At 44.1% G+C, this 26614-nt stretch overlaps 7 protein-coding genes across 7 annotated transcripts; 3 read left to right on the top strand and 4 right to left on the bottom strand.

Annotated features, from left to right (window-relative positions):
* Positions 1-1442: 1442 nt before the first annotated feature.
* On the bottom strand, positions 1443-6918 carry LOC135365685 (histone H4). The gene is made up of 2 exons (XM_064598489.1): positions 6779-6918; positions 1443-2473 (listed from the first exon to the last, which is right to left on the bottom strand). Exon 2 carries the CDS (start codon positions 2136-2138, stop codon positions 1827-1829), a length of 312 nt encoding a protein of 103 aa, XP_064454559.1. The 5' UTR covers positions 2139-2473; positions 6779-6918; the 3' UTR covers positions 1443-1826.
* A 58-nt stretch (positions 6919-6976) lies between these two features.
* LOC123842990 (histone H1.3) lies at positions 6977-9299 on the top strand. Its single transcript, XM_045872131.2, has one exon. The coding sequence runs from the start codon at positions 6977-6979 to the stop codon at positions 7640-7642; it is 666 nt and encodes a 221-aa protein (XP_045728087.2). The 3' UTR covers positions 7643-9299.
* Positions 7774-8427, bottom strand: LOC135365662 (histone H2A type 1-E-like). The gene has a single exon (XM_064598448.1). It carries the CDS (start codon positions 8425-8427, stop codon positions 7927-7929), a length of 501 nt encoding a protein of 166 aa, XP_064454518.1. The 3' UTR covers positions 7774-7926.
* A 7420-nt stretch (positions 9300-16719) lies between the features above and the next one.
* LOC135365671 (histone H3.1) lies at positions 16720-17456 on the bottom strand. Its single transcript, XM_064598457.1, has one exon. It carries the CDS (start codon positions 17254-17256, stop codon positions 16846-16848), a length of 411 nt encoding a protein of 136 aa, XP_064454527.1. The 5' UTR covers positions 17257-17456; the 3' UTR covers positions 16720-16845.
* Positions 17457-17551: 95 nt separating this feature from the next.
* On the top strand, positions 17552-18961 carry LOC135365664 (histone H2B type 1-C/E/F/G/I-like). The gene is made up of 2 exons (XM_064598450.1): positions 17552-17704; positions 18470-18961. The coding sequence occupies exons 1-2, from the start codon at positions 17628-17630 to the stop codon at positions 18861-18863; spliced, it is 471 nt and encodes a 156-aa protein (XP_064454520.1). The 5' UTR covers positions 17552-17627; the 3' UTR covers positions 18864-18961.
* Positions 18962-19817: 856 nt separating this feature from the next.
* LOC123842586 (importin subunit alpha-8-like) lies at positions 19818-21109 on the top strand. The gene has a single exon (XM_045871861.3). It carries the CDS (start codon positions 20277-20279, stop codon positions 20979-20981), a length of 705 nt encoding a protein of 234 aa, XP_045727817.1. The 5' UTR covers positions 19818-20276; the 3' UTR covers positions 20982-21109.
* Positions 21110-21845: 736 nt separating this feature from the next.
* Positions 21846-22777, bottom strand: LOC123842145 (histone H4). Its single transcript, XM_045871552.2, has one exon. The coding sequence runs from the start codon at positions 22753-22755 to the stop codon at positions 22444-22446; it is 312 nt and encodes a 103-aa protein (XP_045727508.2). The 5' UTR covers positions 22756-22777; the 3' UTR covers positions 21846-22443.
* Between the last annotated feature and the right edge of the window lie 3837 nt (positions 22778-26614).

Genomic DNA, 26614 nt, shown 5'->3' on the forward strand with positions numbered 1-26614 from the left:
GAAGTCAGTGGTGGATGGGGAGACGGGCTGGAAGAGGAGATTCTGCAGGTGAGCAGGTGCCAGATAAAGCTCAAGAATTGGCTTTTATTCTGCAGATGTTGGGAGAACCAGTGAAGCCTTTTTATTTTTTGTAGTTTGGCCTAGATGGGATAATGAAATGTGCACATCACTCAGGTCTCTGACTGCAGCGAGGTGGAGGGATTCTGGTGCGGGGGTGGGGGGACGGTGAATGATGCAGGCAAAGATCTGGCAGGAACCTGCAGTCACAGAAGGGCTTTGAGGATTGGGCTGGAAGGCTGTGTACAAGAGGCAGAATGTCCCAATACCCTTTCAGGGTCTCTGGCTGAGCCCAAGAATTAAATTGACATAAAACAGAGTAACAAGAGAAAAGCATACACATGTTATTTAATATTTTTATGTGTTCATGGGAGTCTTCACAGGAACATGAAGCCCCTGAAAGTGGTTAGGCCTAAGTGCTTACATGCTAGGTTGAACAAAGAGTAATAATCTTGAAATAGCAACAAAAATAGGAGGGGACGAAAGGAGATACAGGGTTATTTTAACAAGGTCTGTTTGTATAGATTTCTCTCAGCATGACTCTGTTTCTAGTGATGCATTCTTCTCCTCATATAGGCATGACTCCTTTCACATGGGATCATTATCTGCCTTCAGGGAGAAATGGGAAGGTCAGAGCCCCATTCTTACATCTGCTTTTCAAGCGCCTTGAGCTCAAAATAATCCTTATGCCAAAGTGTTGTAATTTGGGATGGCCTCTTCTGCTACCTTTCAGCTGATCCTCAGTTCTTTCCTGGGTGCCTGGATGTCTCACCATCTATGGAAGAGTCTGGAAGAGATCGCTCAAGGAAGATCTACAGACTGATGTGAAGAGACTGCAAGTTTGTTCATTGGGAAGAATTACAAGCAGAGGAATAGGACCCCAAAAGCAAAGGGAGAAGAATCATGGAGAGTACAGGACCTGGGTCAGGACGAAAGATACCAAAAACCCTGTGAAGAGACTGCGAAGGGAGGAGGGATGAACAAGGTCAGTTGCAGCAGATGGATGTTCTTAGTGTTCTTTAGAACTTGGCAACTAGGTCACTGGTAATCGTGGCAAAGGTATTTTAGTGAGTGGCGCAGAAGACGTTTAATCATGAAGAGTGACTGAGACGTGGGTGCTCCAGATTACTTGGAGATTTAACATAATAGTTAGGATCTAGTAATTGATAGGGGTCTGGTTTAAGTTGAGACAGGTATATATACATTGATAGGAAGGAGCCAGAAGAGGACTTAAGCTGGGCTACAGCACTACCGTTAAATTAGGACAGCCCACAAAGCTCACTAGTTCGTTAAAAAAAAAAAGCTATGGATAGTATCTGTGGGCTTAAGACAACACAGACGAAAACTGTCCATGGTCAACAAGGGCGTGCTCTCTCTGGCATCCCGTAACGCAAACTCCGGTCTTCAGGTAAGCAGAGCACCTTTAGAACATCAATAGCTGGGTGAGCATGGGCTGAAGGCCACCTCTTCTGGCTGCTTGGCAGGGAAATGAAGGGAGGCATGAAGTCCTAGGTGGGACGGCCAGGACAGAGCGGACAGAACACGGGAAGGAGGCAAGGCCGGCGAATGCAAGCTGCACGCCTTCCCTCCCCGGGGTCCGCCGGGGGAACGGGCGCCCGTCCAGCCAGAGTCCGAAGGAAGGAACAGCGACAAAGTAGCGGATGTTACTTTCGTCCTCCGGCAACAGCTCTTCCTGTGACCGAGTGGGTGGCCCTGAGAAGGGCCTTTGGGTGAGACTCGCGGTGTTCCGGGGGGGAAGATGGGAACGCTCAGCCCCCGAAGCCGTAGAGGGTGCGGCCCTGGCGCTTGAGCGCGTAGACCACGTCCATGGCCGTGACCGTCTTGCGCTTGGCGTGCTCCGTGTAGGTGACGGCGTCCCGGATCACGTTCTCCAGGAACACCTTGAGCACCCCGCGGGTCTCCTCGTAGATGAGGCCGGAGATGCGCTTGACGCCGCCGCGCCGGGCCAGCCGCCGGATGGCGGGCTTGGTGATGCCCTGGATGTTGTCGCGCAGCACCTTGCGGTGGCGCTTGGCGCCGCCCTTGCCCAGGCCCTTCCCGCCCTTGCCGCGGCCCGACATCGCGAACGGCAGGCGATCGTTACAGTCCAGTCCCGGAGCTCGGCCTGCAGCCCTTTATATACCCGTCTTGCGGACCGTTTAGGAAACTGAAACGCTGGGGGCGGGACGAGACCTCCGCTCCGCCCCTTCCCACCTTCCTCGGCGGGGCCCCGGCTTAGCGAGGGGAGGCGGCGGGCGTGGGGGCCGCATCTGCCTCCCCTTTCCTTGTAGAGGCCGGAATCGCTGGTTTCTGCGACTAGTCCTGTGCCTGTGGGGTCTCTCAGATCATTGATATTGTATAAGTCTCCTCACCTCTCTTATCATTTATAAAAAGGAGGCAGCGACGGTACGGTTGTCTATAAAAGCGAGGGATAACAGAATAAAAGTAATTTTTAAATGTGAAGACTTTTAAAAAATGCAAGTATTAATGCTTACAATTTTAACAATACTTATTTAAATAGGGCAGGTCACAGAACCTTCCCCTTTGGCAGGACATATATACTTACGTGGTTTTCAGCATTACTGATAAAAAGGAAACTCTAGGAAAGGGAGCAAACTCTACTCCCAAATTTATAAAGCACTATTTGTATTGTAGAGATGAGGAATTCCAGGCTTGGAGACCTAATCCTGTTCTAATAAGTGATATTGTTGGGGTAGAGCTGAGGTCTTCTGATCTTGTCACCTACCACTAATCTATGTCAGTAAAATATTGAAGATACATCATGCTGTGTAAAAGTTTGCAAGTCAACAGAACTAATAATAAACATAAATGCTAATAAACTGAAATACTGTCCAAGTAAAAAGAGTTGCAGAATTAACATTCTATACATAGATGATACATAGATATGCTTAATAGACAAATGGCAATATTTACTCATTCTGTACATTCACAATAAGTGCCTCCCTTCTGTGTACTATAAAAGGTAACTTAAAAAATTCCTTCTCTGCTGGTACTTACCGTATAGGCAGTCAGCCGATTTTAGATTTCCCTTAGGCAGACATTATTGAAATTTAGCTCAGTTACAGTTACCTGCAGACTTAAGACCCAGTGATCTTCCACGCATCAAAGAAGAATCACTGATTCGTTCATTCATTCAAGAACTCAGGGTCTAGTATATGCCAAGATCAATGTACAAACAACAGGTTTACAAAGACAATCATACAGGTTCTTTTAAGGAACTCAAAGCGTAAGAAGAAGGAAGAGAAAAGTAAACTCAGGGTGAGGGGTCAGACATCGGCCCTGAATAACAGTTTCCATCTAGCAGTAATGGGTGCAGCGGCTGTATTCCAACAGTCTTAGTCTCACCTGGGAGCTTGTTAGACGCACAGATTTTTAGGCCCGACCCCAAGTCTACTGAATTGATATGGCATTTTTAACAGTATCTCCAAGTGGGTGGTATGCTCATTCAAGTTTGAGAAGAGGTTTTTTTAAAGATATTATTTATTTGAGAGCGAGCGTAGGAGCAGAGGGAGAGGGAGAAGCAGGCTCCCCGCTGAGCAGGAAGCTCATTGGCAGGTGGGGTGGGGGCTGGGGGTGGCTGGATCCCAGGGTCCCAGATCCTGACCTGAGCCGAAGGCAGACGCTTAATGGACTGAGCCACCCAGGCATCCCAAGAAATTGTTTTAAAGCCATGCTGCCCTAGTTAACCACTGGTCACGTGCGCTCATTTAAATGTACAGTAATTAAAATGAAATCAAATTAAAAATTTCTTCCGTCACTCTAGCCACATTTAACTGCTAAATAGCCACATGTCGGTAGTGGCTGTCTACTTGACAGTGCAGATAAAGAACACGTCCATCATTGCACATACGTGCTGTTGGGCTGTTCTGTGACAGTGAATTTCTTCTGAGGAACTTCTAGTCCAGACGGGGAAGGGAGTGTGGTGCATATTTGAAAATCAGGCTTACTGCAGGAAGTGAGGGTCGGAGTGTTTTTGAAATATGAGAGCGATTAGTCAACCTCTGGGTATAACAGATATCACAGATAGAGAGGGACATACAAAAAGGAAATTGGAAGTTTGGCGTCGGTATTGCCCCTCATAGGAAATAAAATGAGATCTTTGGAGAGGAGTTTCAAGTGGGAGAGTGCTCTCAGATGAGACCATCTGATAGGAAATTAAAATAGATGTGCTTTCTCAGGGCCCTTCTGAACACATTTGATTCTAACACAATGCTCTATCTGCCATAGAACCCTTATGCTGTCTTCACTCTTTTTTGCTATTAACTTACAGTTACTTTTCTTCTTAAACTCTGAAATTCACTGAATTTTGGAACACGTAAGTACAGCCACTGTGGACTGACCTGGTGAGTGCTACCTAGATCTTTCAGAGTGGTTTCCTGTGATGAAAGGGAGGTTGACATTAAAATTGGGAGAACATGAATTCCTACGTGAGCTATCCATCACTCATCCAACTGTGCTTTTTCTCAGTTATTTTTATATCTATAAAATTAGTGGTGCAAATTTCAGTCCAGTGCAAAATCAATTGTCTTAAAATGTATACAGACTCAGACCTTAAAAGTAAGGAACACAACATTTTCGTGGGCTACCCAAGTAATAGGTGGAACCTTTCAAGTTCCCAGTCCCTTGGGATGAGCCAGCTTTCCAGAAGCCTGTTTACGCTACACATACAGAGAGGATAAGTACCTCGGTCTCAGGCCATAGCAGTAAGTATATGCACCCAAGCCCCAACCTTCTATAAACATCTGGGGAAGAACTTTTCAGGTGGAATCAAGTCTCAATTATTGCCCCTCAGGAAGGGCAGAGATTACCCACAGTGAAGGAAATAGCCCCAAAGTCTTCTTACTTATTTAGAACCTAAATAGCCCTGGAAACCATAAGAGTTGGACAAGAATGGAATGGTGACATCTGCTGTGGGATCCTGTCCCCCATCTTAAATTGAGTGTATGTAACTTAGGGAGCAATTCCAAGGAGTTTTCAACAACTGATGTTTTGGCTACAATGATGACCAAAATGGTAAACTTTTACAAATCTGAGTTATAATTCTATCTTTAGGTCTAGATGATAATATAGGCTCTGGTCTGAGAAGGAACAGGGTCTATGTAATGTCTGGGACCATAGCTATTGACATTGATGCTACTGAGGATGACAAACAGCCCCTTTTACACACACATGAAATGCCTGCTTAGGGAGAACTGCACACTGCAGATCCAATCCTATAAGTGTACTGTCTAAACACAATATTTGTGTTTGGTTTTTAACATGGACTCAAGCCCCAGAGGCTTGGTTTCAGTCAGTGCCAGTCAATAAATGGCTATTTAAAAACAGGCCAAGTGACTTTTATGGAATTAAGTGTTAGTGTGGAGAGATGACATCTTCAAAACTGATGATCTTATCTTGGATTTATTTGAGAAAAATCGTAAATCATCATCGAATGTAAACCCGAATAACAAAATTTTTGGAAATAAGGGTATTTGTTAGAAGAGACATAACACCAAAATACTGTTCTTGTTTATTTGTTTTAACAAGCATGGAGTTTAATTTCAGTATCTATTTAGTAGATATTAAATTTGTGCTTAATTATCCAATATTTACCTAATTTCATTAGCTCTGTTGTGTTGCAAACCAACAGTAAAGCAGTAAAGTGGGTCACGTTGGCTGTGAAATGTTTGTTCCACTTCTTAGGTGGACATATTTAGCCAAATAGTTGACGTCGTGACAGCCCACTTCATATTCTGTCAGTAAAAAGCCCAGGGAACATTATGAAAACTCAGAAAGAGTGATTTAAATGAGAACTTTTCCCTTCTAATCTTGTGTCCCTACTGGCGATGTTGGAAAAGAGTCAAATAAAATTTGTACTTTAAATATCATCTTGAAATACAGGACATATGAACAAACAAAATTCCATGCTAAGTATTGGAGAGAACATATCTTATGGACAGAGTGTCATTAAGTAATTTACAGTTTTAAGGAGATGGGATATAAACACATGAGTTTGTGTTCTTCAGCTCCTAACTGGTAAAATGAGGTAGAACTACCATTGTAGAGCTTCACGATTCACTTTTGTTCCTTGTAGATTTGGTGGTTGATCTCTAATGCCCATCCCAGGTCTGAAAAATCTATTCCACCACTATTTTAGGTAAGTTGCTATTTAGAACTTTTTATGTGGAAAAGGAATGGGGCATCCATCCTCGTCCCCCATCCTTCCTAATATGTTTAAATCTCCAAAACACGGGGATCGAACACAGTTTACACACTGGTCACTCAAATACTTAAAAATGAATCTATTAAAAAGAATCGTTATCCATCTTGTACGTAGAATGTTCTATCCCAGTGCCAATTCCCAGGGCTTCGTGCAAACAACTGCGGGAGAGCTGTGCTATTGCTCTCGCGAAAAAAGCGTCTTTCCTTGCATATTTGAGTGAAAATGAGCTTATTTATATAAACTTGCAAAGAAAAGAATGTGCAGAACAATGCCCCGGGAGACAGACGTGCAAAGGAAAGAGAGAGAAAGAGCATTTTTAAGGAAAATCTGAAAGTTGTCTCAATGTGAGCCAAGTTTTAAAGAGAGCTGGGGGAATGGGGAAAGTTTCGGGGTACTGGCTTTGAAACTAGGTGTAGCAAATAAGGCAGGGATGAAGCCTGAGGACTCTTGGATCCGTTTCCCCCGAATCTCTAAGGATTTCATGCCCAGATTTCTTACGTTTTTCTTCTTTTTTGAGAGGAAAGAAACACAGCCACACCGCGCAGCGGAGGAGCCCTTCTGAGCAGCGCGGCGCACGGCGCAGGGAGCCAATCATCACTCAGCCGCTCCCTATATAAACCCCCGGCCGCGCGGCTGCGAGGCACGCCGTTCCGACAGTTTGCGCGTCCTTTGGGTCTCTGTTGGCGAAGCAGGAAGATGTCGGAGACCGCGCCGGTTCCTCCTGCTGCTCCCGCACCTGCGGAGAAGACGCCGGTTAAGAAGAAGGCGAAGAAGACGGGCGTGGCTGCCGCCAAGCGCAAGGCGTCCGGGCCCCCGGTGTCCGAGCTCATCACCAAGGCCGTCGCCGCCTCCAAGGAGCGCAGCGGCGTGTCCCTGGCCGCGCTCAAGAAGGCGCTCGCGGCCGCCGGCTACGACGTGGAGAAGAACAACAGCCGCATCAAGCTGGGCCTCAAGAGCCTGGTGAGCAAGGGCACCCTGGTGCAGACCAAGGGCACCGGCGCCTCGGGCTCCTTCAAGCTCAACAAGAAGGCGGCCTCCGGGGAGGCCAAGCCCAAAGCCAAGAAGGCGGGCGCGGCCAAGCCCAAGAGGGCCTCCGGGGCGGCCAAGAAGCCCAAGAAGGCCGCGGGGGCGAGCACCCCCAAGAAGAGCGCCAAGAAGACCCCCAAGAAGGCCAAGAAGCCCGCGGCGGCGGCTGTCGCCAAGAAAGCGGCCAAGAGTCCGAAGAAGGCGAAGGCTGCCAAGCCCAAGAAGGCCGCCCGGAGTCCAGCCAAGGCCAAAGCCCCGAAGCCCAAGGCAGCCAAGCCTAAAGCGGCCAAGCCCAAGGCGACAAAGGCAAAGAAGGCGGCGCCGAAGAAGAAGTAAAAATTGTAGCGGGATGTCCTGCTCTGGAAATTTCAAAGGCTCTTTTCAGAGCCACCCACTACTATCGGGCAAAAGAGCTTAGTAACTAGTAAGTATTTCATTTAGCCGTTACTCTGTTCTACTTATATGTGTTAGAACCTGCATGCCGCTCGCTTGCTCGTACGGAGCGCTTTCGAAATTTGCCGCCCGCGTCGGATTGGCTCGCTTTCCCTTAAAGCGACCGGGTCCTGTTTCGGCGCGCACCCTGCCGCAGCCGGAAAGCGCTTATGCGCCCAGCCAGTCGGTCACAGTTCTCGTAGGACGAATTGGCGGCTCTGAAAAGAGCCTTGGGACTTTGGGTAGCCATCGCTGTTGTAGAGCCTTCCCTTGCCCTTGGCCTTGTGGTGGCTCTCGGTCTTCTTGGGCAGCAGCACGGCCTGGATGTTGGGCAGGACGCCGCCCTGCGCGATGGTGACGCGGCCCAGCAGCTTGTTGAGCTCCTCGTCGTTGCGGATGGCCAGCTGCAGGTGGCGCGGGATGATGCGCGTCTTCTTGTTGTCGCGCGCCGCGTTGCCCGCCAGCTCCAGGATCTCGGCCGTCAGGTACTCGAGCACGGCCGCCAGGTAGACGGGCGCGCCGGCGCCCACCCGCTCGGCGTAGTTGCCCTTGCGGAGCAGGCGGTGCACGCGGCCCACCGGGAACTGCAGGCCGGCCCGGGATGACCTAGTCTTGGCCTTGGCGCGCGCCTTGCCGCCTTGCTTCCCGCGCCCGGACATATTCGAGAAGAAACTGATTCTCAAGCTCATCGGAGGAAGGGGTTATTATAGTGCCTGTCTGTTTGGTAAAATTTCCTTTCCCATTGGTTTGCAGAGGCTGTTGAGAGTTAGCCAATCAGAAGGTACTCTTGGCTTACGTGTGCCCTAGAGAAAGAAAATGCTTCACCAATTAGAGGTTGAGATACTAAAAGTTGTATATATTGTGAAACAGTAGAAAATCTTGGGGTTTTTTTTTGTTTGTTTTTTACTTGATCAGATGGAGTCCTCCTTTGCGGGACTATTCACGCTTTTCTTCGCTAAAGCTGCATGTAATTACTTACCACTCTGATGCTAAAGAGTAGTAAAAAATGTAAACGTCACCTCTGGTGGTTTATCATTTACTCTTTGCCAGATTCCTTTCCCTAGATTGTTGAGAGGTTCCGGGGAGCCATGCTTGGCTGTCGAATATTTCTGCCGAATACTCAAGGAATAGGAAAGGTGAAACAATAAAAGAAAAATCTCTCGGAAGGCTGTGCGGTTTGTTAGAAAGTTCCCGGAGTTGAGGTGACCAGGGCAAAATAAATGGGTTCTAGATGGGTTGATCTGGCTGTTTTGTTCCCAGGGCTGAGGTGTTTTTATTTTCATTTTTTATTTCAGGGAAGCCCACTTAATTTTACTGGGAAATCTTGGCAAAAATCTGAGTCCTACAGATCATTATGGGGCTGTAAACCTGGATGGGGAAACATTGTGTCTTTATCTTCATGAAGTGCAGATGCAATTTAGCATTTCCTTCAGTTGTGTATAGGCAGCTAATCAAAATGGATTTTGCAAGTGCCTGTGGCTTTTTCAGCAATGGCAAGCACCTGTTTTCTTATCACTTGAAGTATGCAGATATCTTGAAATAAAGTTTACACTCATTCTGAGCTCTTGACAGTGACATTCATTATTCTACCTGCTTCTTCTAGTTATATGTGTTCCTAATGAAACATATTATTATATGCACATACTTAAATAATATGATAGCAATTTTAATGTCGCTTTCCTATCTTGTATGCTTTACTATTGAGAAGGTGTCTATAGGTTTCCCCAGACCATCCAAAGAATCTATAGTAGGAAAGAAGTCATACACTGGTGAGTATATCTCCAGTGGGCACACAAATACCTCACAGTTGAAATACCTTTCCACTTAATTTGTTTACAGCCTCCTTCTCCTATGCTTATTGGTTAATAGCTGATTGAAATTGACTAAACTTTTGCACAGCAGGGTGGGGTAATATAGCCTGCCAGTATCTTTCTAGCTCTTCTAAGTAGTAGTTCGGTTTTCCCCAATTGCAGCTGCAAACCATAATTTCTTCTTTCCATTAAGAGTCCAAAAAACCTTTATGATAGTGGCTTGTTTGAGAATGAGATCTGGATAAATGAGGGAATGTGAAATATTTACTCAAAAGAATCTTTTTGAAGACCAGAGTTTGTGTGGAGTGGGAAAGTTAGGGAGCAAGAGACCTGTGAGCTCTTTTATACCCAGAATGAGAGCGCTAGTCTTTTGATGAAGAGCAATGAGAATAAGGGAATTATGCCACAATGCGGTATTCAGTGAGTGGTCAGAATGACTACGGAATATCGCTGTAGTTCTTTACAGTTTACAGAACACTCTGATCTCCCTAGAAAGACTTTGTATTAGGCATAGTTAAAATGCTTGTTTCACAGCTAAGAAAATTGTGGCTCAGAAAGATGAAATGAGCAGAATCGCCTTGTCAGGAAATGGTGGACCTGGGTCTCAAATGCAAGTTTCTTTCTTCCTAGGGTCTGTTTCTTTACACTGCGCCCATCTATTATATGAACTACAAAAGGGGTGGAGTTCTTGGTTTCATTTTTAGGCTCATCTAGGAAGGTAGTAGAGTTCATGTGATTCTGTTTTAGGCCCTGTGTGAGTTATCTAATTCACAAGCCCTTTGGAATGCATCAGACACAATTTTATTTATTTTATTTTTTTTAAAGATTTCATTTATTTATTTGACAGAGAGCGAGAGCAGGAACACAAGCAGGGGGAATGGGAGAGGGAGAAGCAGGCTTCTTGCCGAGCAGGGAGCCCGATGTGGGACTCGATCCCAAGACCCTGAGATCATGACCTGAGCCGAAGGCAGACGCTTAACGACTGAGCCTCCCAGGCACCCCATCAGACACAATTTTTTTTTTTTTAAGATTTTATTTATTTGAGAGAGAGAGAATGAGAGACAGAGAGCAGGAGAGGGAAGAGGGAAGGGGGCAGAGGGGGAAGCAGACCCCCCGCTGAGCAGGGAGCCCAATGTGGGACTTGATTCCGGGACTCCAGGATCATGACCTGAGCCGAAGGCAGTCGCTTAACCAACTGAGCCACCCAGGTGCCCCCCCATCAGACACAGTTTTTTTTTTTTTTTTTTAAGATTTTTTATTTATATTTTAGAGAGCGAGCGAGCGAGAAAGAGCATGAGAGGGGAGAGGGTCAGAGGGAGAAGCAGGCTCCCCGCTGAGCCGGGAGCCCGATGTGGGACTCCATCCCAGGACCCTGGGATCATGACCTGAGCCGAAGGCAAACGCTTAACCATCTGAGCCACCCAGGCGCCCCCATCAGACACAGTTTTAAACATGATTTAATCACTGACCTAGTTTTACTCTGTGGTCTACTATTCAAATTCCTTTCCCTAGGACAGGCCTTTGTTTCAAGGGCATCAGAACTTCAGTCTTTTTCCATCTCCCCAAATTTTTGTTACAGTCAAATCCTGAGTCAAGAAGACTAGAGACGTCTTAATGTTCTGCACCAGGAAGATGAGGGAGCAGGAAGCTCCTTCCCAGTCACTGTATTTCACCATTAGCCACATCCCTAGTCTCCCTCTGAGGGTCTCTTGAAATGCTCGTGCTTGGGTTTCTGATGCTCTTTTGCTGCACAAAGATGGTCTGCCAACTTGTAGTGGCAGAAGCCCGGGTTTAGAAGGACCCAACAGACTGATACTTGAGAATGGCAAAACATCAGACAGGAGCCTTTGTGAGTAGTTCTCTCTGAGCCGCACAACCCAATCAACCAATCAACCGGTTGTCTTAACATGGAAAGTGTGAAGCACATGTTCAAGTTTTCTTAAACGCAGGAGTGTACCTATGCACGTCATAGGTCTGAGCCAAAAGTAACTTTTGGGACCAGGCTGCAGTGACCACTTTCTGCTTTCTGCTTAGCAATCACCTGACTCTTTGCGGCTGGAAGAGGCACCCTGAATTCATGGCACTGTGTTGAGGCATTGATTATGCCTGCCAGTCAGTCACTGAAGAAGCAGGTTGATGTTTAAAGAGTCTAGGCAACTGACATTTTCTCCTTTCTCACATGCTCTCCTTCTCCTCTCATACTTGGGATGGTCTTAGTTTCCTAAGCAGCATCCTAATTCCAGTGTCTCCAGCCCCTAATTCCTAAATTCTGGTCATTCTGTTACAGGTCTTATGAATAGGGTCACTGGCTCCCCGGGGCCTCTGGTTCAAGTGAGAACTTTGTAGTCTTTTTTCATAATAATACCGTCTGTTTGCATTAATTAGCACTAATAACAACTCACATTTACCTTTCAATGCCTTATTTATTTGTGGTTTTTGTTGTTGTTTTTTTAAACAAGTTGTTCACCTGCCATTCCTTCTCTCTTCTCTACCTGGGAGAGTCTTTCCAATTCCATCTCAAGTTCCGTCTCCATGTATAAATTCCCCTAATTAAAAAGTCTTCTTATAATGTGTTTTGATGACATTTAACAGTTGGGTGCCATTATTATCAGTGGTAAATTAATAATGCTCCTATTCTTTTCTCTCATTAAAGTATACATTAGGGTGTTATTCTTCTTTGTCGTTTTTCCACTACTCTGTGTGTTTTTAATTGACTGAGGTTTTTGTTTTTGTTTTTTGTTTTTTATCATGATAGGTGTACTTTTTAATCATCATCCCCTGTTTCTCTCATCCCCTTAACCACCTTCTTTCTTGTAACTATCAGTTTGTTCTCTATAGTTAAGAGTCTATTTCTTGGTTTGTCTTTCTCTCCCCCCCCCCTTTGCTCTTTTGTTTCATTTCTTAAATTCCACATGATTGAGATCATATGGTATTTGTCTTTCTCCGACTGATTTACTTTGCTTAGCGTTATACTCTCTAGCTCTATCCAAGTTGTTGCAAATGGCAAGATTGTATTCTTTTTTTATGGCTGAGTAGTATTCCATTGTGTGTGTGTGTGTGTGTATATATATATATGTGTATACCACCTCTTCTGTATCCATTCATCAGTTGATGATGGACATTTGAGCTGCTTCCATAATTTGGCTAATGTAAATAATGCTGCAATAAACATAGGGGTGCCTGTATCCCTTTGAGGAACGTTTTTGTATTTTTTGGATAAATAGTAGTGTGATTATTGGGTCTTAGGGCAGTTTTCCTTTTAATTTGTGATGAACCTCCATAGTGTTTTGCACAGTGCCTGCAGCAGTTTGCATTCCCACCAACAGTGCGTGAGGGTTCCTTTTTCTGCACATTATTGCCAACACTGTTGTTTCTTGTGTTTTTGTTTAGCCATTCTGACAGGTGTGACGTGATTATCTCAGAATGGACTGAGTTTTTAATTCTGTCCAATGGGTGAGATTATCCCCAGATATTAAATAGATTGAGTAACTTTATTTTCTGTTTTTCTATGTAGGAAGCCAAGAGTAATAAATCTCCCTGCCCCTTTTATGTCCCTCTTCCCCTTGGCTTGACTTATACATTATTTCCCTTACTTTCTGAAGTATGCTGCCCAACGTGTTGGGGCTACTGCAAAAAGAAAAAATATTTATAGCATTTTTATGGTAAAAAAGTCTCCTGATATAAAACATCAATATTTACCTGTGGTCAGATGGGGTAGGAAGGGTATGCAGAATGAAATGGAATTTCTGAATTGTGTTGACTTTTAGTTATCATTGCCATAAGGGAAAGCTCCTGGTCATTCAGAGATTATACATTTAAACAAAATGATATGTAATTATAGGCAACAACGTTAGCCTAAAATGGATATACAACTCAATGTACCAGTAGGCACATACGAAATGTGACTTGAGTAATATTTGTGATCCTTCTCCAATAAAAATTTACTTAAAAAACTTGATAACAAGTACTACTATTTCAATGTATACCTTTTAAAATTAAAAAAAATATTGTGTGTGTGTGCGGGGGCGCCTGGGTGGCTCAGTCGTTGAGCATCTGCCTTGGGCTCAGGTCGTGATCCCGGGGTCCTGGGATCGAGCCCTGCATCGGGCTCCCTGCTCAGCGGGAAGCCTGCTTCTCCCTCTCCCACTCCCCCCGCTTGTATTCCCTCTCTCACTGTGTCTCTCTCTGTCAAATAAATAAATAAAATCTTTAAAAAAAATTATTGTGTTTGTGTGTCTTAAACATGAGAATTGTTTGAATGTTTTGGTAGGAAGGCTAAAAATTGTCCATGGTCATGTTATATTTTTATTGTTGTGCATTGGTCATATCTCTCTGCAACTGGCTGTTATGATTATAGTATAATAGAACTTCACAATCATATAGGGCCCTATAAATTTTCAAAACCATTCCATTTCCTTTAACAGATATGAAAGAATTAGGATAAAGATGTCAGTCTTCCTTTGACAGCTTTTCCTGGGAATAAAACCTTCAGGGATAAGTGATGAGTATTATGTTGATGCTGTTGTTTAATATAGTAATGCCTAATGGAAAAAGTTTTGGCTCTACCCCTTATTATCTGAAACTTTCTTACTTCAGTTTCCTTATCTGTAAAGCAGTAATAGAATAATAATTGTATATAATAGATAATATTAGTAGATCATGATTGAACTTTCCGCATATTTTGGAGACTTATACCTGACTTCTGGCTATTTGCGACCCACTCAAATTTATTTCTACTTAGGAAAATTATATATTAAAATTACATGAACTCAATCAATCTTTTATTTCTGTAATCAAGAATGTACCAAACAGTAATCTATTTCTCCAATAATTTTTAAAACTATTAGAGAGAGAAAGCAGGAGCAGGGGTGAGGGGCAGAGGGAGAAGCCGACTCCATGCTGAGCAGGGAGCCTGATGCAGGACTCAGTTCTAGGACCCTGGGATCATGACATGACCTGAGCCGAAGGCAGATGCTTAACCTACTGAGCCACCTAGGTGCCCGTTTTCTCCAATAATGTTTTATTTTATTTTCTTTATTATTATTATTTTAAAAGATTTTATTTATTCATGAGAGACAGGCAGAGGCAGAGGGAGAAGCAGGCTCCCGGTGGAGCAGGGAGCCTGATGTGGGACTCAATCCCAAGACCCCAGGATCAAGACTTGAGCCGAAGGCAGATGTTACCTGACTGAGCCACCCAGGAGCCCCAAATTTTGATTTTAAATTCCAATTTAACTAAAAAAAATCCTGAGTGTTTGTTTTAGGCAAAAGATTCTAGATGTTCTGATGGATTTAATGATACGACAAGATGTTTTCTGTGCCTGCTATGTCCTCATGTCTTAACAACCAACATTTGGTGAGACAGAAACACACATTAAAAAACTGTGCTAGAATCTCAAAGAAAGTACAGGATATGGGAAACTACAGTCTAACATGAATGCCTTTATCCAACATTACAAATATCCAACACTCCAGTGATTTCAGTTATGGATAGCTATGCTCTTTTCCATAGGGACCCAGAGTCCCTAATTCCCACATTCCCAAGTCTCAATGCCTGGGAGTTCCAAGAACAAAAATTTCTTCTATAAAACCTCCAGGACTTCTTACTATGGTAACTTGTCTGTGTACTTTATTTACAGCTTAGTCCCTGTTAAATGTACCACTTGACTAATCTCTTTCCTTAGTGATCCTTTGAGGGGAAACAGCCCATAAAAAAATTGACAGAGGCCTCTTAATTCTATAGTTAAGTATAACTTCTCCCATCTCCAAACTTAAATTTGCTGAAGCATTTAAATAGATGAAATCCTTCCAAATAGCATACAGTATCCCTATTAGTAAACATCCTTCTACATTTCCAAATAACTGCCTGAATGCTTTCAGAACAGAATTCCTGATTTCCCTTCCATTGGGCTACTAGTTTAGAAACTGACGAACCTGTTATTTCCATGGGAAGGGAATATCTGTTTAATGAGTATCACAGAAACTTGTTTTCTTGTAGGGACGTAAGAGGATAGAGTATTTTCTGCAAGAAAACTATGCAGCTTCTAAAGGATTGTCCTGTCTTACTGACAAATATGAGGTACTCTCATGAGATTTAATTTAGAGATTAATATAGAGAATTTAGGACAACTGAGCGAGCCTTTTTTAAGAGTATCAGTTAAGGGGCAGCCGGCTGGCTCAATCTGTAGAGGATGCAACTCTTGAGTAGAGGATGCAACTCTTGATCCCGGATTAGTAAATTCCAGCCAGGCCCACGTTGGGTGTAGAGATTACTGAAAATAAAATCTTAGAAAAAAAAAGTCACTAAAAAGTTTCCTAATCCCTGAGTTCTTCATTCCCAGGGGTACTTTCTGAGACCCACCCAAGCCGCTCTTGTTGGTTGCTTAGCCTGTATCAGAGACCCCGGTAAAGAGGGACGCCAAGAAGTCCGCAGGGAAAGGGGGGTTCTTTACCTTTCGGTCCCCCCGCTACTAACCTAAGATTTGGCTCCCTGTAAGAGGCATAGGGGTGTATCCTTGATCGCCCTCCTCAAGGTTCTGGCGGTCGCTAGGGAGTTGGGCCCCCAGATTCTGTTAAGCAAAGTGCAGACCAAACGTTCTGGCCCCTTGGGGTCGTGCAAGTTCAACAAGGCGAACTCTGGGAAAGATAACCGGAAGCTTTGAAGGCTCAATCGAAGGCTGTCTAGCCCCCCCAAACCACAGCGGGCCAATCCTTGCAACAGCCCCAAGAAGTTAACTTCGAAGAGCACCTAGGATGCAAGAGTCAAGAAAACATCCACAATACAAAAGGTGAAACTAGTAATTTCCAAGGTTAGGGATAGAGCCAAGAAACCTGAAAGCCAAAACCTAAATGTGCCAGACCTGCGTTTAAGGTAAAGAAAAACAGATATTTAGCATAAAACTGTGTTATCACTATTAGAACAACTACCGGCTTCTTGAGAGGTTAATTCCAAGACGGTCCCCCAAAGGCCTTTTAGGCCTGCGCCAGGTTAGAGCTAGGGTTCTATCAAAAATCCGACCTTGGGGCGCCTGCCTTCGGCTCAGGTCATGATCCCAGGGTCCTGGGATCGAGCCCCACATCGGGCTCCCTGCTCGGCGGGAAGCCTGCTTCTCCCTCTCCCACTCCCCCTGCTTGTGTTCCCTCCCTCACTGTGTCTCTGTCAAAATAAATAAGTAAAACCTAAAAAAAAAAAAAAAAAATCCGACCTTGAGTGCCACGGCCTCTGTCACAGAATAAAGTGGTTGGCTCTGAAAAGAGCCTTTGGATTTAAAGTTGGCACGGAACCAGGAAATCCCATCTACGCCCGCTCCCCGCGGATGCGGCGCGCCAGCTGGATGTCCTTGGGCATGATGGTGACGCGCTTGGCGTGGATGGCGCACAGGTTGGTGTCCTCGAAGAGCCCCACCAGGTAGGCCTCGCACGCCTCCTGCAGGGCCATGACGGCCGAGCTCTGGAAGCGCAGGTCGGTCTTGAAGTCCTGCGCGATCTCGCGCACCAGCCGCTGGAACGGCAGCTTGCGGATCAGCAGCTCGGTGGACTTCTGGTAGCGCCGGATCTCGCGCAGGGCCACCGTGCCGGGCCGGTAGCGGTGCGGCTTCTTGACGCCGCCGGTGGCCGGCGCGCTCTTGCGGGCCGCCTTGGTGGCCAGCTGCTTGCGCGGGGCCTTGCCGCCCGTCGACTTGCGCGCCGTCTGCTTCGTGCGGGCCATGGCTCAGCGGCGAAGGGAAAAAACCGGGCGTGGCGCTCGGCGCTGCTTTTATACAGCAGCAGAATCCCTCTGATTGGGCTGCGGGCGCTTCCAGGAGTCACGGCAGCGCGGCCCCGGAAGTGCAGGAGTGATTCCTCATTGGCTTAGCGGACCCATGCGCGTTTCTGATTGGCCGATTTCAATTAGCCGACATCTTCCCAGCCCCCTTAAAAAAAACAATTCTAAGTTATTTGTTTCTTTGAGGGTGCTTCACAACTCCTTATCGTTAGTAATTATCGTTAGTAATAATTTTGAAGTTTCCTCCTGTTTCGGTAGAGAAAATAGAATATGTTCGAAAGAGAAAGCGCTTTACAATTCCTCTTCTTAACAAAATGTCCGCCATTTTCCTGTTATCCCGTTTTCATCTGGGTGGTATTTCCTGTCCTTATCTATTTGCAAATTCCACTGTGTAAGTATCTCGCGAGTTCTATTTCGTTATACTGACAGCAAATATCTAGTTCATTGTAGTATAGTCTCCTAGGTCATAGTGTTAAGACGTAAAGAATTTCATTATTTCAGGATTCACGTTTTAAAATTGCAGTATCCTGGAACCCCTGGCTCTTTAATACCGGATTTGACTCAAACTGGTGATTGGACTGGGCTGTTTGGTTTTGAGGAATTAAAAATGTCAGCCGGGGAGTAATGGCGAGAGTCCTGAGAAAAGGTTTGCAAGGCGGAACCTTGAAGAAGATGGCGGCGATCGAGTCTTTTGAGAAGATTTAACAATAGTAATTGTCTAGCATCTCGGGATTCTTGCCGGAAGTCATGGACAATTTGTGATAAAGCCAAAGAAGCTAAAGTTACGACTGGACTGGGCTCGATAATGGGATTAAATCCCTTCCTTGGTTTTCGCGTCCAAATTCGAAGGTTTCTACTTACTTTCAAAGTTAAAAAATAAGGTTTTATTGGGAGTGTGTCTGTGTGTGTTTTAGTGAATGCACTTACAGTAATGAAGCGGTATGTAAATCAACCCATTGGTGTCCCTGAAAGCATTCGTTTATTCGTCCAATAAGAAAAGCAGGTTTGCAATTCCTAATTTACATACTATTAATCTATTGGCCACATTGGGTCCAATGAAAATGCAGCTTTTTGAACTTTCATTTGTATATAGGTGCTTTTAATATTCTGGATTTTCGTCTTCCTTTGTTTTTCTCGGTGGTCCCAATTTCTCTAGTTTTGAGATTACCATGCCCGAGCCCGCCAAGTCGGCCCCGGCGCCGAAGAAGGGGTCCAAGAAGGCGGTGACCAAGGCGCAGAAGAAGGACGGCAAGAAGCGCAAGCGCAGCCGCAAGGAGAGCTACTCGGTGTACGTGTACAAGGTGCTGAAGCAGGTGCACCCCGACACGGGCATCTCGTCCAAGGCCATGGGCATCATGAACTCGTTCGTCAACGACATCTTCGAGCGCATCGCGGGCGAGGCGTCCCGCCTGGCGCATTACAACAAGCGCTCGACCATCACGTCGCGGGAGATCCAGACGGCCGTGCGCCTGCTGCTGCCCGGGGAGCTGGCCAAGCACGCCGTGTCCGAGGGCACCAAGGCCGTCACCAAGTACACCAGCTCCAAGTGAGCCCGCCTGCAGCCGACCGCAACCCAAAGGCTCTTTTCAGAGCCACTCAGTTTTTGCATATTGAGAGTTGTAATAAGTTTTCTCAGCACACTTTTATGGTATGCATAGATTTTGTGAAATGTGTACAGTAGGATCTTGGCTAAAGCTCTAAAAAGAGTAGTTTGGTTTTTGTGTTTGTTCATTAAGTCTTTAATTTGTCCTTCCATTTTGCCTAGTCATTTAGATTTAAAAATTATCTTGTAGTTGGTGTCTGGAGTTTATGATTGCCTTGCTTAAGTACATGTACTTGGGTTATTTGTTTTAAAAATAACAATATAATTGTATGTGTTTCATAAACGTTAAGTCATGCAATGAGAAATTATTTTACAAAGGACACCAAGTCTCAATTTTAGTCATCATATAGTAGATAGTGAACTAGGCCTGAGGAATTACTGGACCCAATAATTTAATCTTAACTACTAATATAGACTGCTTCAAAGATACTTCTTCAAGTTTGCAATAATAATTTTTAAATTTCCTTATTTTGCCTTTTTGTTACTGATGTAATTGACTGTATAGTGTGTTGAGTCGGTTTCTGAAACCCTAATTTTGACCTACTTTTTATTTTTTGTTTTTCTTCCCCTCAATGTTTCCTTCTGTATTCATTTAGACAGAAAAAAAAAAAAAAAAGTAAAACAAAACCGAAAAAAAAACAAGAGTAAGAAAAGATCTAGGTATGCAGGGATCACACAAGATATGGATGGAAACCAAGAGGTTTCATGTGTAAATTATTTAAAAGTTGACCATTTGTTTTCTTGCTGTGGAAAGTAAAATGACTTAGATGTATTGTTGAGTCCAGGCCAGGGTTTATAGGCGTGATATCAGGGAGACCTGCAAGGCATGACGGACGGATGTGTGCGCCACTTCACTGTTGGGGATATGTATGAAGGGTTGCATAGTAGTGAAAGGGAATGTTCCCACTATAGGGCCCTCCCCTTTCCCTTTTTTAAATATATGTCTTCCATTAGATAAAGATTGCAGGTTCAGTTCTTCATATCGGTTATTTTAGATGGGACACGGGCTGCTGAAGATGCTAAGTGTGTTGGCTAACTGTATTAGTTATCTATTGCTGCATAGCAGGTGACCTTGAATTAATCAAATAACCCACATGTATTATGTGATAGTTTCTGTGGGTCTGGGCATGGTGTAGCCGAGTCCTATATAAGGATGCTATTGAGATGTTAGCTAGGATAGAGGACTCTTGGATGCTTGACTGGGGAAATATCATCTTCCTAGCTCACTGGGTACCTGAATTTGTTTCTTTGTAGTCGTAGGGCTGAGGTTTCCATTTTCTTTCTTGTTGGCTATTGGCTGAAAGGCTTGTAGGCTGTTGGTTGGAGGCCTCCCTCACTTCCTAAAGAGCTGGTCCGGCTCATGAGCAGCTCGGAGCTCAATGTCTTGACCCCCTCCCTCCACACCGTGGGGAACATCGTCACGGGAACGGATCACCAGACCCAGGTGGCCATCGACGCGGGCATGCTGCCCGTGTTGCCCCAGCTCCGGATGCACCCCAAGTCCTCCATCCAGAGGGAAGCAGCTTGGGCCTTGAGCAACGTGGCTGCAGGGCCTCGCCAGCACATCCAGCGGCTGATAGCTTGCGGCATGCTGCCTCCTTTGGTGGCTCTGCTGAAAAACGGAGAATTTAAAGTCCAGAAAGAGGCCGTTTGGACCGTGGCTAACTTCACAACTGGAGGCACCATAGACCAGTTGATCCAGCTTGTCCACTCTGGTGTCCTGGAGCCACTGGTGAATCTGCGTACCATCCAAGACAGCAAAATTTTTATCATCATCCTTGATGTTATCTCTTTTATCCTCCAGGCAGCAGAGAAGCTTTCAGAGAAGGAAAACCCGTGTCTTCTGATAGAGGAAATGGGTGGCATTGATAAAATCGAGGCTTTGCAACTTCATGAGAACCCTCAGGTTGCTCTGACTGCTTTGAACATTATCGAGAACCATTTTTCTGAGGGAGAAGAAAGTGGCACAGTATTACCAGCCCTGGACCAAGATCATGAATTCTTAAACCGCTTAACAAAGCAATACCAAGGCCCCACGACTCCTAAACCAAGGAGCAAACCCTAATGGGTAACTTCTTTAAGAACCTTCTATGTCTTGGCATGGCACAGGTGTAAAGCTTTTTAAACTAAATGTTAATAAAATTTTCGACACCTTCACCTCCATCTATCAAAAAAAAAAAAAGTTTCTTGTCATTTGGGCCTGCCAGCATGGATACTTGGTCTATCAAAGTCAGCATGCAAGAGTTGAGGTAGACACATGTTACCTAACATACTTAACATGGTAGATAACATGATTATATACAGAAAATTAAATCTCATCACCTCTGCAGTCACAGGTCATGTCCACACTCAAGGGGCTAGATCACAGTGGGGTGAACACCAGGAGGGGACCCTGGGGACAACCCTAGAGGCCATCATTACAGGACCCATCAGGAAAAATAAAAGCCATCTAAGAACCCAAAGAAAGTTAACTAAAATAACTGTTCCCTCCTTCCCCCTGCCCCTATATTACTCTGGTTCAGTTTGCCTGAGGGCAGGAATCGGTGCTAAGAGGTGAGGAGAAAGGCTACAAATACCTTGAAGTGCTTTTAAATTGGCTACTGCCAGTGACTTTGTCTTGAAGCCAAGACACTGAAGATAATTTGCCTGGTTATTATTTTGGAGGATGCTTCTCCCTCCTTTCCTTTGCAAGTACTGACACATGAGAAAACATTGTGTGGCTGAGTCCCAGCACAGGGCTAGAAGTGTGTATCTCCCTTTCTGACTTTAAAGCTGAAAAACCAGAGGGTTTGTGAGGTGAGTCAACATTGTTGCTTTTATTATAGAATATGCAGGGAATATGTGTGACACGGTGTAACCCCCAAATCTTTGTGGCTTAAAAATACTTTATTGGTCATCAATTTACATAATCCAAATATAAATGCTTTATGGGCGAGAATAGTACCCATGTGCCACCTAGGCCTGCTCTTAGGTGCTTTCATTGGAGCTCAATCTGAGCTTCTCACTGAATTCTTTCTCTAGTTAGACAACTACTGGTTGACCAGACCAAACTCAAAAGCATTTTTTTCTTTTTGAGTTAAATGGGCTAATAAGAGGATTATACATTTTTTCAGTATTCAAACTTTACTTCTAGAAAATAGTAACTAGATTTTAAAAATCTGACCTATTAGTGTGTGAAGCTCATTGGGATTGCCAAATCATGCCAAGGAAATCAAAAGCAATTGCTAATTAAACGGTATGGGGTAACTTAAAAGCTACAAAACCTTATGTTGGCAAAGCCTAGTACTCAACCTTTTAGTAACATTGCTTTAACATTTAGTGCTTTCCAGTAGCAGCAAACAGAATTAAGTTATAGCATACACACTTGAGTTCAGACCCGAAAACACATCCTGTAATTCCTGCTCCTGTGAAGAGTGAAAAAAGCAGATCATTAGTACACCAATGCCCCCGGCTCCTTCAAATGAACGGGTGTGGCCCTGAAAAGGGCCTTTTAAGATTTTTCACCCAAATCGAGTCTGTGTGCAGTCTCAGCCCCCGAAGCCGTAGAGGGTGCGGCCCTGGCGCTTGAGCGCGTAGACCACGTCCATGGCCGTGACCGTCTTGCGCTTGGCGTGCTCCGTGTAGGTGACGGCGTCCCGGATCACGTTCTCCAGGAACACCTTGAGCACCCCGCGGGTCTCCTCGTAGATGAGGCCGGAGATGCGCTTGACGCCGCCGCGCCGGGCCAGCCGCCGGATGGCGGGCTTGGTGATGCCCTGGATGTTGTCGCGCAGCACCTTGCGGTGGCGCTTGGCGCCGCCCTTGCCCAGGCCCTTCCCGCCCTTGCCGCGGCCGGACATGCTCAGCGAGAAAGGAGAGATGCAATAGACAGATTCGCTTTGACAGGACACCGAGCTTCTTATTTATAGCCCTGTGGCGGACCTAATTGAGAACCAAGAGGGAGGCTGGGCTGGTGGGGAGGGGCGGGGCGGCAGCGGGTTTTCCCCGCCCACCGCTGCGGGCGAGGCTGTGCGTCCCGCGCACTGCCCGGGTCCCTCTCTGTTCCTTCCCGGAATTGTCTGAGGCAAGCTGTGTTTAAGGGCGTGTAAGGAAAATTCTCTGCTTTTCAAGGGACTGAAATAAATGGCACCTACCAAGCTAGTACCTGTTTCTCAGTTTTGAACCACTAGCATCCTTACGCACCGTGGGCAAGTCGTTGACGAAATTACCCCTGGCTTTGAATATTAAACGTATATCTGAAATGTAGTCGAGTGTTTCGCTCCTCTCCTCCTCTTAAATCATTTTTGTACACTTTAAGTCAAGGTGGAATAGTGATGTTGGCAAGATGGTCTCACGGAGGGAAGAAAGAACTCACGTCCCCGGTGGGACACGGACTCGCGTCTTCCTGGTGGGGTGCTTTTTCCTCGGAGGTCCATGCCTGTTGCCTGAGCCCTGGACCCTCCCTACCCTTCACCTTCTAGGGTCCAGGGCCTGTTTTGTGACTTGTGTTCTCTCAATTTCACTTTAGTTTGTTCTTCTGTAGAATGGAAATGTTAATCCCGACATCACAAAATGGTTTGAAAATCAAAAGGTAAATCTTAGGTCAAGTGTTGAACACAGTGATAAGGACTTTGCCTGTGGAAATTCAGTCTCATGCCCCGGGGACTGACTTCGTTCCTGATATTCTTAAATCTCTCAGTCTGGTATTTTGCAATCTGGATTTATGTTCAGTTTTTATTTTTTATTTTTTTTGTAACCTCTATATCTTTGTAAGCGCAAATCTTTGAGTTTAGGGGTCAGTGCTAAATTTACATGGTTACATTCAAATTTATATACTAACCCAATTTACTACCACCTTCACACCAAAAACACAATTCCTTCTAGGATTGCATTGTCTGATAAAAGTGATCTGGACCCACTTTTGAGCATTGGGGATATAGTTGATGCTGTGAGGGACTGAATTTTTATTTTTATTTAATAAAAATATTTAAATTTAAAAGCTAGTACTCTGTTCGGTTATAGCAAAGTTTGGGGTATATTTGAAGAACTTGGGCATGTGAACTCAATTTTTCAACAGTAAATTTTATGGTATTGAAATGCAAATCAAGTTTTTTACGATAAAAAATTAGTACAGATTGAATGAAATAGATACCCAATTTAGAGGATGTAGGATGAAAAAAGGAATGTAAATATTGCATTACTAATGTCTTTATATTGATTACATATTGAAACAAAAATATTTTGGGGGCACCTGGGTGGCTCAGGCGTTAAGTGTCTGCCTTCAGGTCAGGTCATGATCCCGGTGTCCTGGGATCGAGCCCCTGCTCAGCGGGAAGCCTGCCTCTCTCTCTCCCTCTCCCACTTCCCCTGTTTGTGTTCCCTCTCTCGCTGTGTCTCTCTCTGTCAAAAAAATAAATAAAATCTTTAAAAAAATATTTTGGACATTTTGAATTACATCAAATATACTATTCAAATAATTGCATCCTTTCACTTTTTAAAATGTGTTTACTGGAAATATTTAAATTACATATGTGTTTTGCATTATTTCTTATAAGTGGCACTGCTCCAGGATTCTTCATTTCCTCTCTCTGTTACTTGATTTCTTACCAAACTTTGCTGTCATGGGCTGTGGGATATTGTGGACATTCAATGTAAAGTTGACCCTTGAAAAACAGGGCTTTGAACTCCATGGGCCCACGTGTATGTAGATTGTTTTTCGGTAAACACAATACAGCAGGGTAAATGTGTTATCTCTTCTTTATGATTTTCTTAGTAATATATTTTTGTCCCTAGCTTACTTTATTATAGGAATACAGTATTTAATACATATCATATACAAAATATCTATTTATCAACTGTTTATGTTATCAGTAAGGCTTCTGTTCAACCGTAGGCTATTAGCAGTTAAGTTTTGGGGGGTCAACAGTTATACCTGGATTTTTAACTGTGCAAGGGATTGGTGCCCCTAATCTTTGTTTAAGGGCCATCTATATTTCTAAGAAACCCAGTCAGAGACTGGCACCAAACTCAAATGAAGCATTGTACAAAAATTAAAAAAAATAACAAAATAAAATGACATTAGGGGACAAAGGGAGGCTTGTCAAAGAAAACGTTACTCATCAAAGCAAGAAAAGATGGATAGCTAGAAAAACTGTTGACCTTAGAATTCTTCAAGGGCAGGGTGTCAGGAGATGGAGACTTGCTGAAATTCTGTGCTAATATTTTTTTTTGGAAAGTATATTTTGTTGAGAGAGAGCATCCAAAAATGTTTACTGACCGAATTATAGTCCAAAAGAGCTTAAGCTTCTGTACAAGAGACTATATATTCTGGTATTTAAAAAAAAAATAAGCAAATTAATCACTGTGGAAGTACAAAAGCATCTCATGGAAGGGAGAGCTTAGAGAATGGTTTACTGTTTCTAGAATCTGGGTAAAGATCAAGAGAGACAGCTAAGAAAACCAAGTCCATTACTCTGGAGTCTAGAAACAAAAGTTACAGTGTCTACTATTTGATTAATGAGTATAATGAGAATGTTAAGGAGTCACATCATGAAGTTTCATAGAAATTTATCTTGCAGGTTCTATGTTTGTATTTTTTTCCAGCAAAGGTTCACAGTATGAGACACATTATCTGAGATTTGCAAGTAAAGAAAAAAGAATGGGCCATGATGTTTAATATCCTAAAATGTTAAAGACCACACAAATACAGTGGACAATGGACTTTGATCATCTCACTGACCCTTGACTGAAAGTAACAAATTTAGCAGGGGTTTATTTGGTAGAGATGCAAATAATTTCTGTTGGGAGGAACGGCTCTCTCTCCAAAGATTTATGGCCTCTTGGACATTACTAATTTTGTTTTAACCTCATTCAACAATCCTACTCCAATATTTCTATGTTAAATTGTTTATAAGTACCCTAATCTCTTAAATATTCTTTGAACTGATCAGAGCATTTTACCTTTTTCAGTCAATGATGGTTTAAGTAAACTCTTTGTCACATGTTTATCTTCTATATTCTGAATGGTAATTTCACCTTTTTGAAAAAAGGTAAACAAGTGCTGTCATATGACTTTGACTTGATTGGAGATAAACAGGGTGTCATAAAGCTGCTGGTCCTCTCTACTTCTTTAGGCCTGGGAAATTGAACACTAGTCCCTCTGTAGCCTGGCAAGTCACCACTGGTGAGCAGGAAGGTTGAAAGTGCAGATGGGAAAGTAGATTCTTCATCAGGTATGGGGTCACTGAGGCCAAGGGAAAAAGACTTTGGTTACAGACTAGGACAGCTCTGAAACCTGTTAAGAAATACCTAAATATCAGGTTAACGTAAAGGGATGGCTGCATTTCTTTCCGTGGTCATATTGAGCACAGTCTAAAAGGCCTGTCCAAGGGGTTTTTAACTTATTTTAAGAGAATGTGCTTCTGTTTGACTATTTATTGGGGTCTAGTGTCTAAGAAAAATCTATGAAGATTTAGATAATTTGTAGGAAGTTGATAATTTCAGTGAGTTTTGTCTGTTGGAGATGGAAATTATGTCAGTAGAAAAGATTATCTAGAGGTTGTAATTGTGCCATAGGACAATAACCCTTTTTGATCTAAATTTGCTCTTTTGGTTTTATTTCAATCTTTTGTAGGGGAGGGAAATTTTCCCTTCATTCATTTTGGTTCTTGGCTGGGGCCTCTGTTACAAAACACAGATTAGCAAGAGAAAAACAATCAG

This window comes from Mirounga angustirostris, unplaced genomic scaffold, assembly GCF_029215605.1.
Source record: "Mirounga angustirostris isolate CCGP_5_RB_7025 unplaced genomic scaffold, mMirAng1.0.hap1 SCAF_8, whole genome shotgun sequence".
Lineage (NCBI taxonomy): Eukaryota > Metazoa > Chordata > Mammalia > Carnivora > Phocidae > Mirounga > Mirounga angustirostris.

Coding starts and splice junctions, on each gene's coding strand:
- LOC135365671 (XM_064598457.1), bottom strand. CDS start 17,256: ATGGCCCGCACGAAGCAGACGGCGCGCAAGTCGACGGGCGGCAAGGCC.
- LOC123842586 (XM_045871861.3), top strand. CDS start 20,277: ATGAGCAGCTCGGAGCTCAATGTCTTGACCCCCTCCCTCCACACCGTG.
- LOC135365662 (XM_064598448.1), bottom strand. CDS start 8,427: ATGAGCTTGAGAATCAGTTTCTTCTCGAATATGTCCGGGCGCGGGAAG.
- LOC123842990 (XM_045872131.2), top strand. CDS start 6,977: ATGTCGGAGACCGCGCCGGTTCCTCCTGCTGCTCCCGCACCTGCGGAG.
- LOC135365685 (XM_064598489.1), bottom strand. CDS start 2,138: ATGTCGGGCCGCGGCAAGGGCGGGAAGGGCCTGGGCAAGGGCGGCGCC.
- LOC123842145 (XM_045871552.2), bottom strand. CDS start 22,755: ATGTCCGGCCGCGGCAAGGGCGGGAAGGGCCTGGGCAAGGGCGGCGCC.
- LOC135365664 (XM_064598450.1), top strand. CDS start 17,628: ATGTCCGCCATTTTCCTGTTATCCCGTTTTCATCTGGGTGGTATTTCC. Junction 17,705..18,469: donor CTATTTGCAAATTCCACTGT/GTAAGTATCTCG, acceptor CAATTTCTCTAG/TTTTGAGATTACCATGCCCG.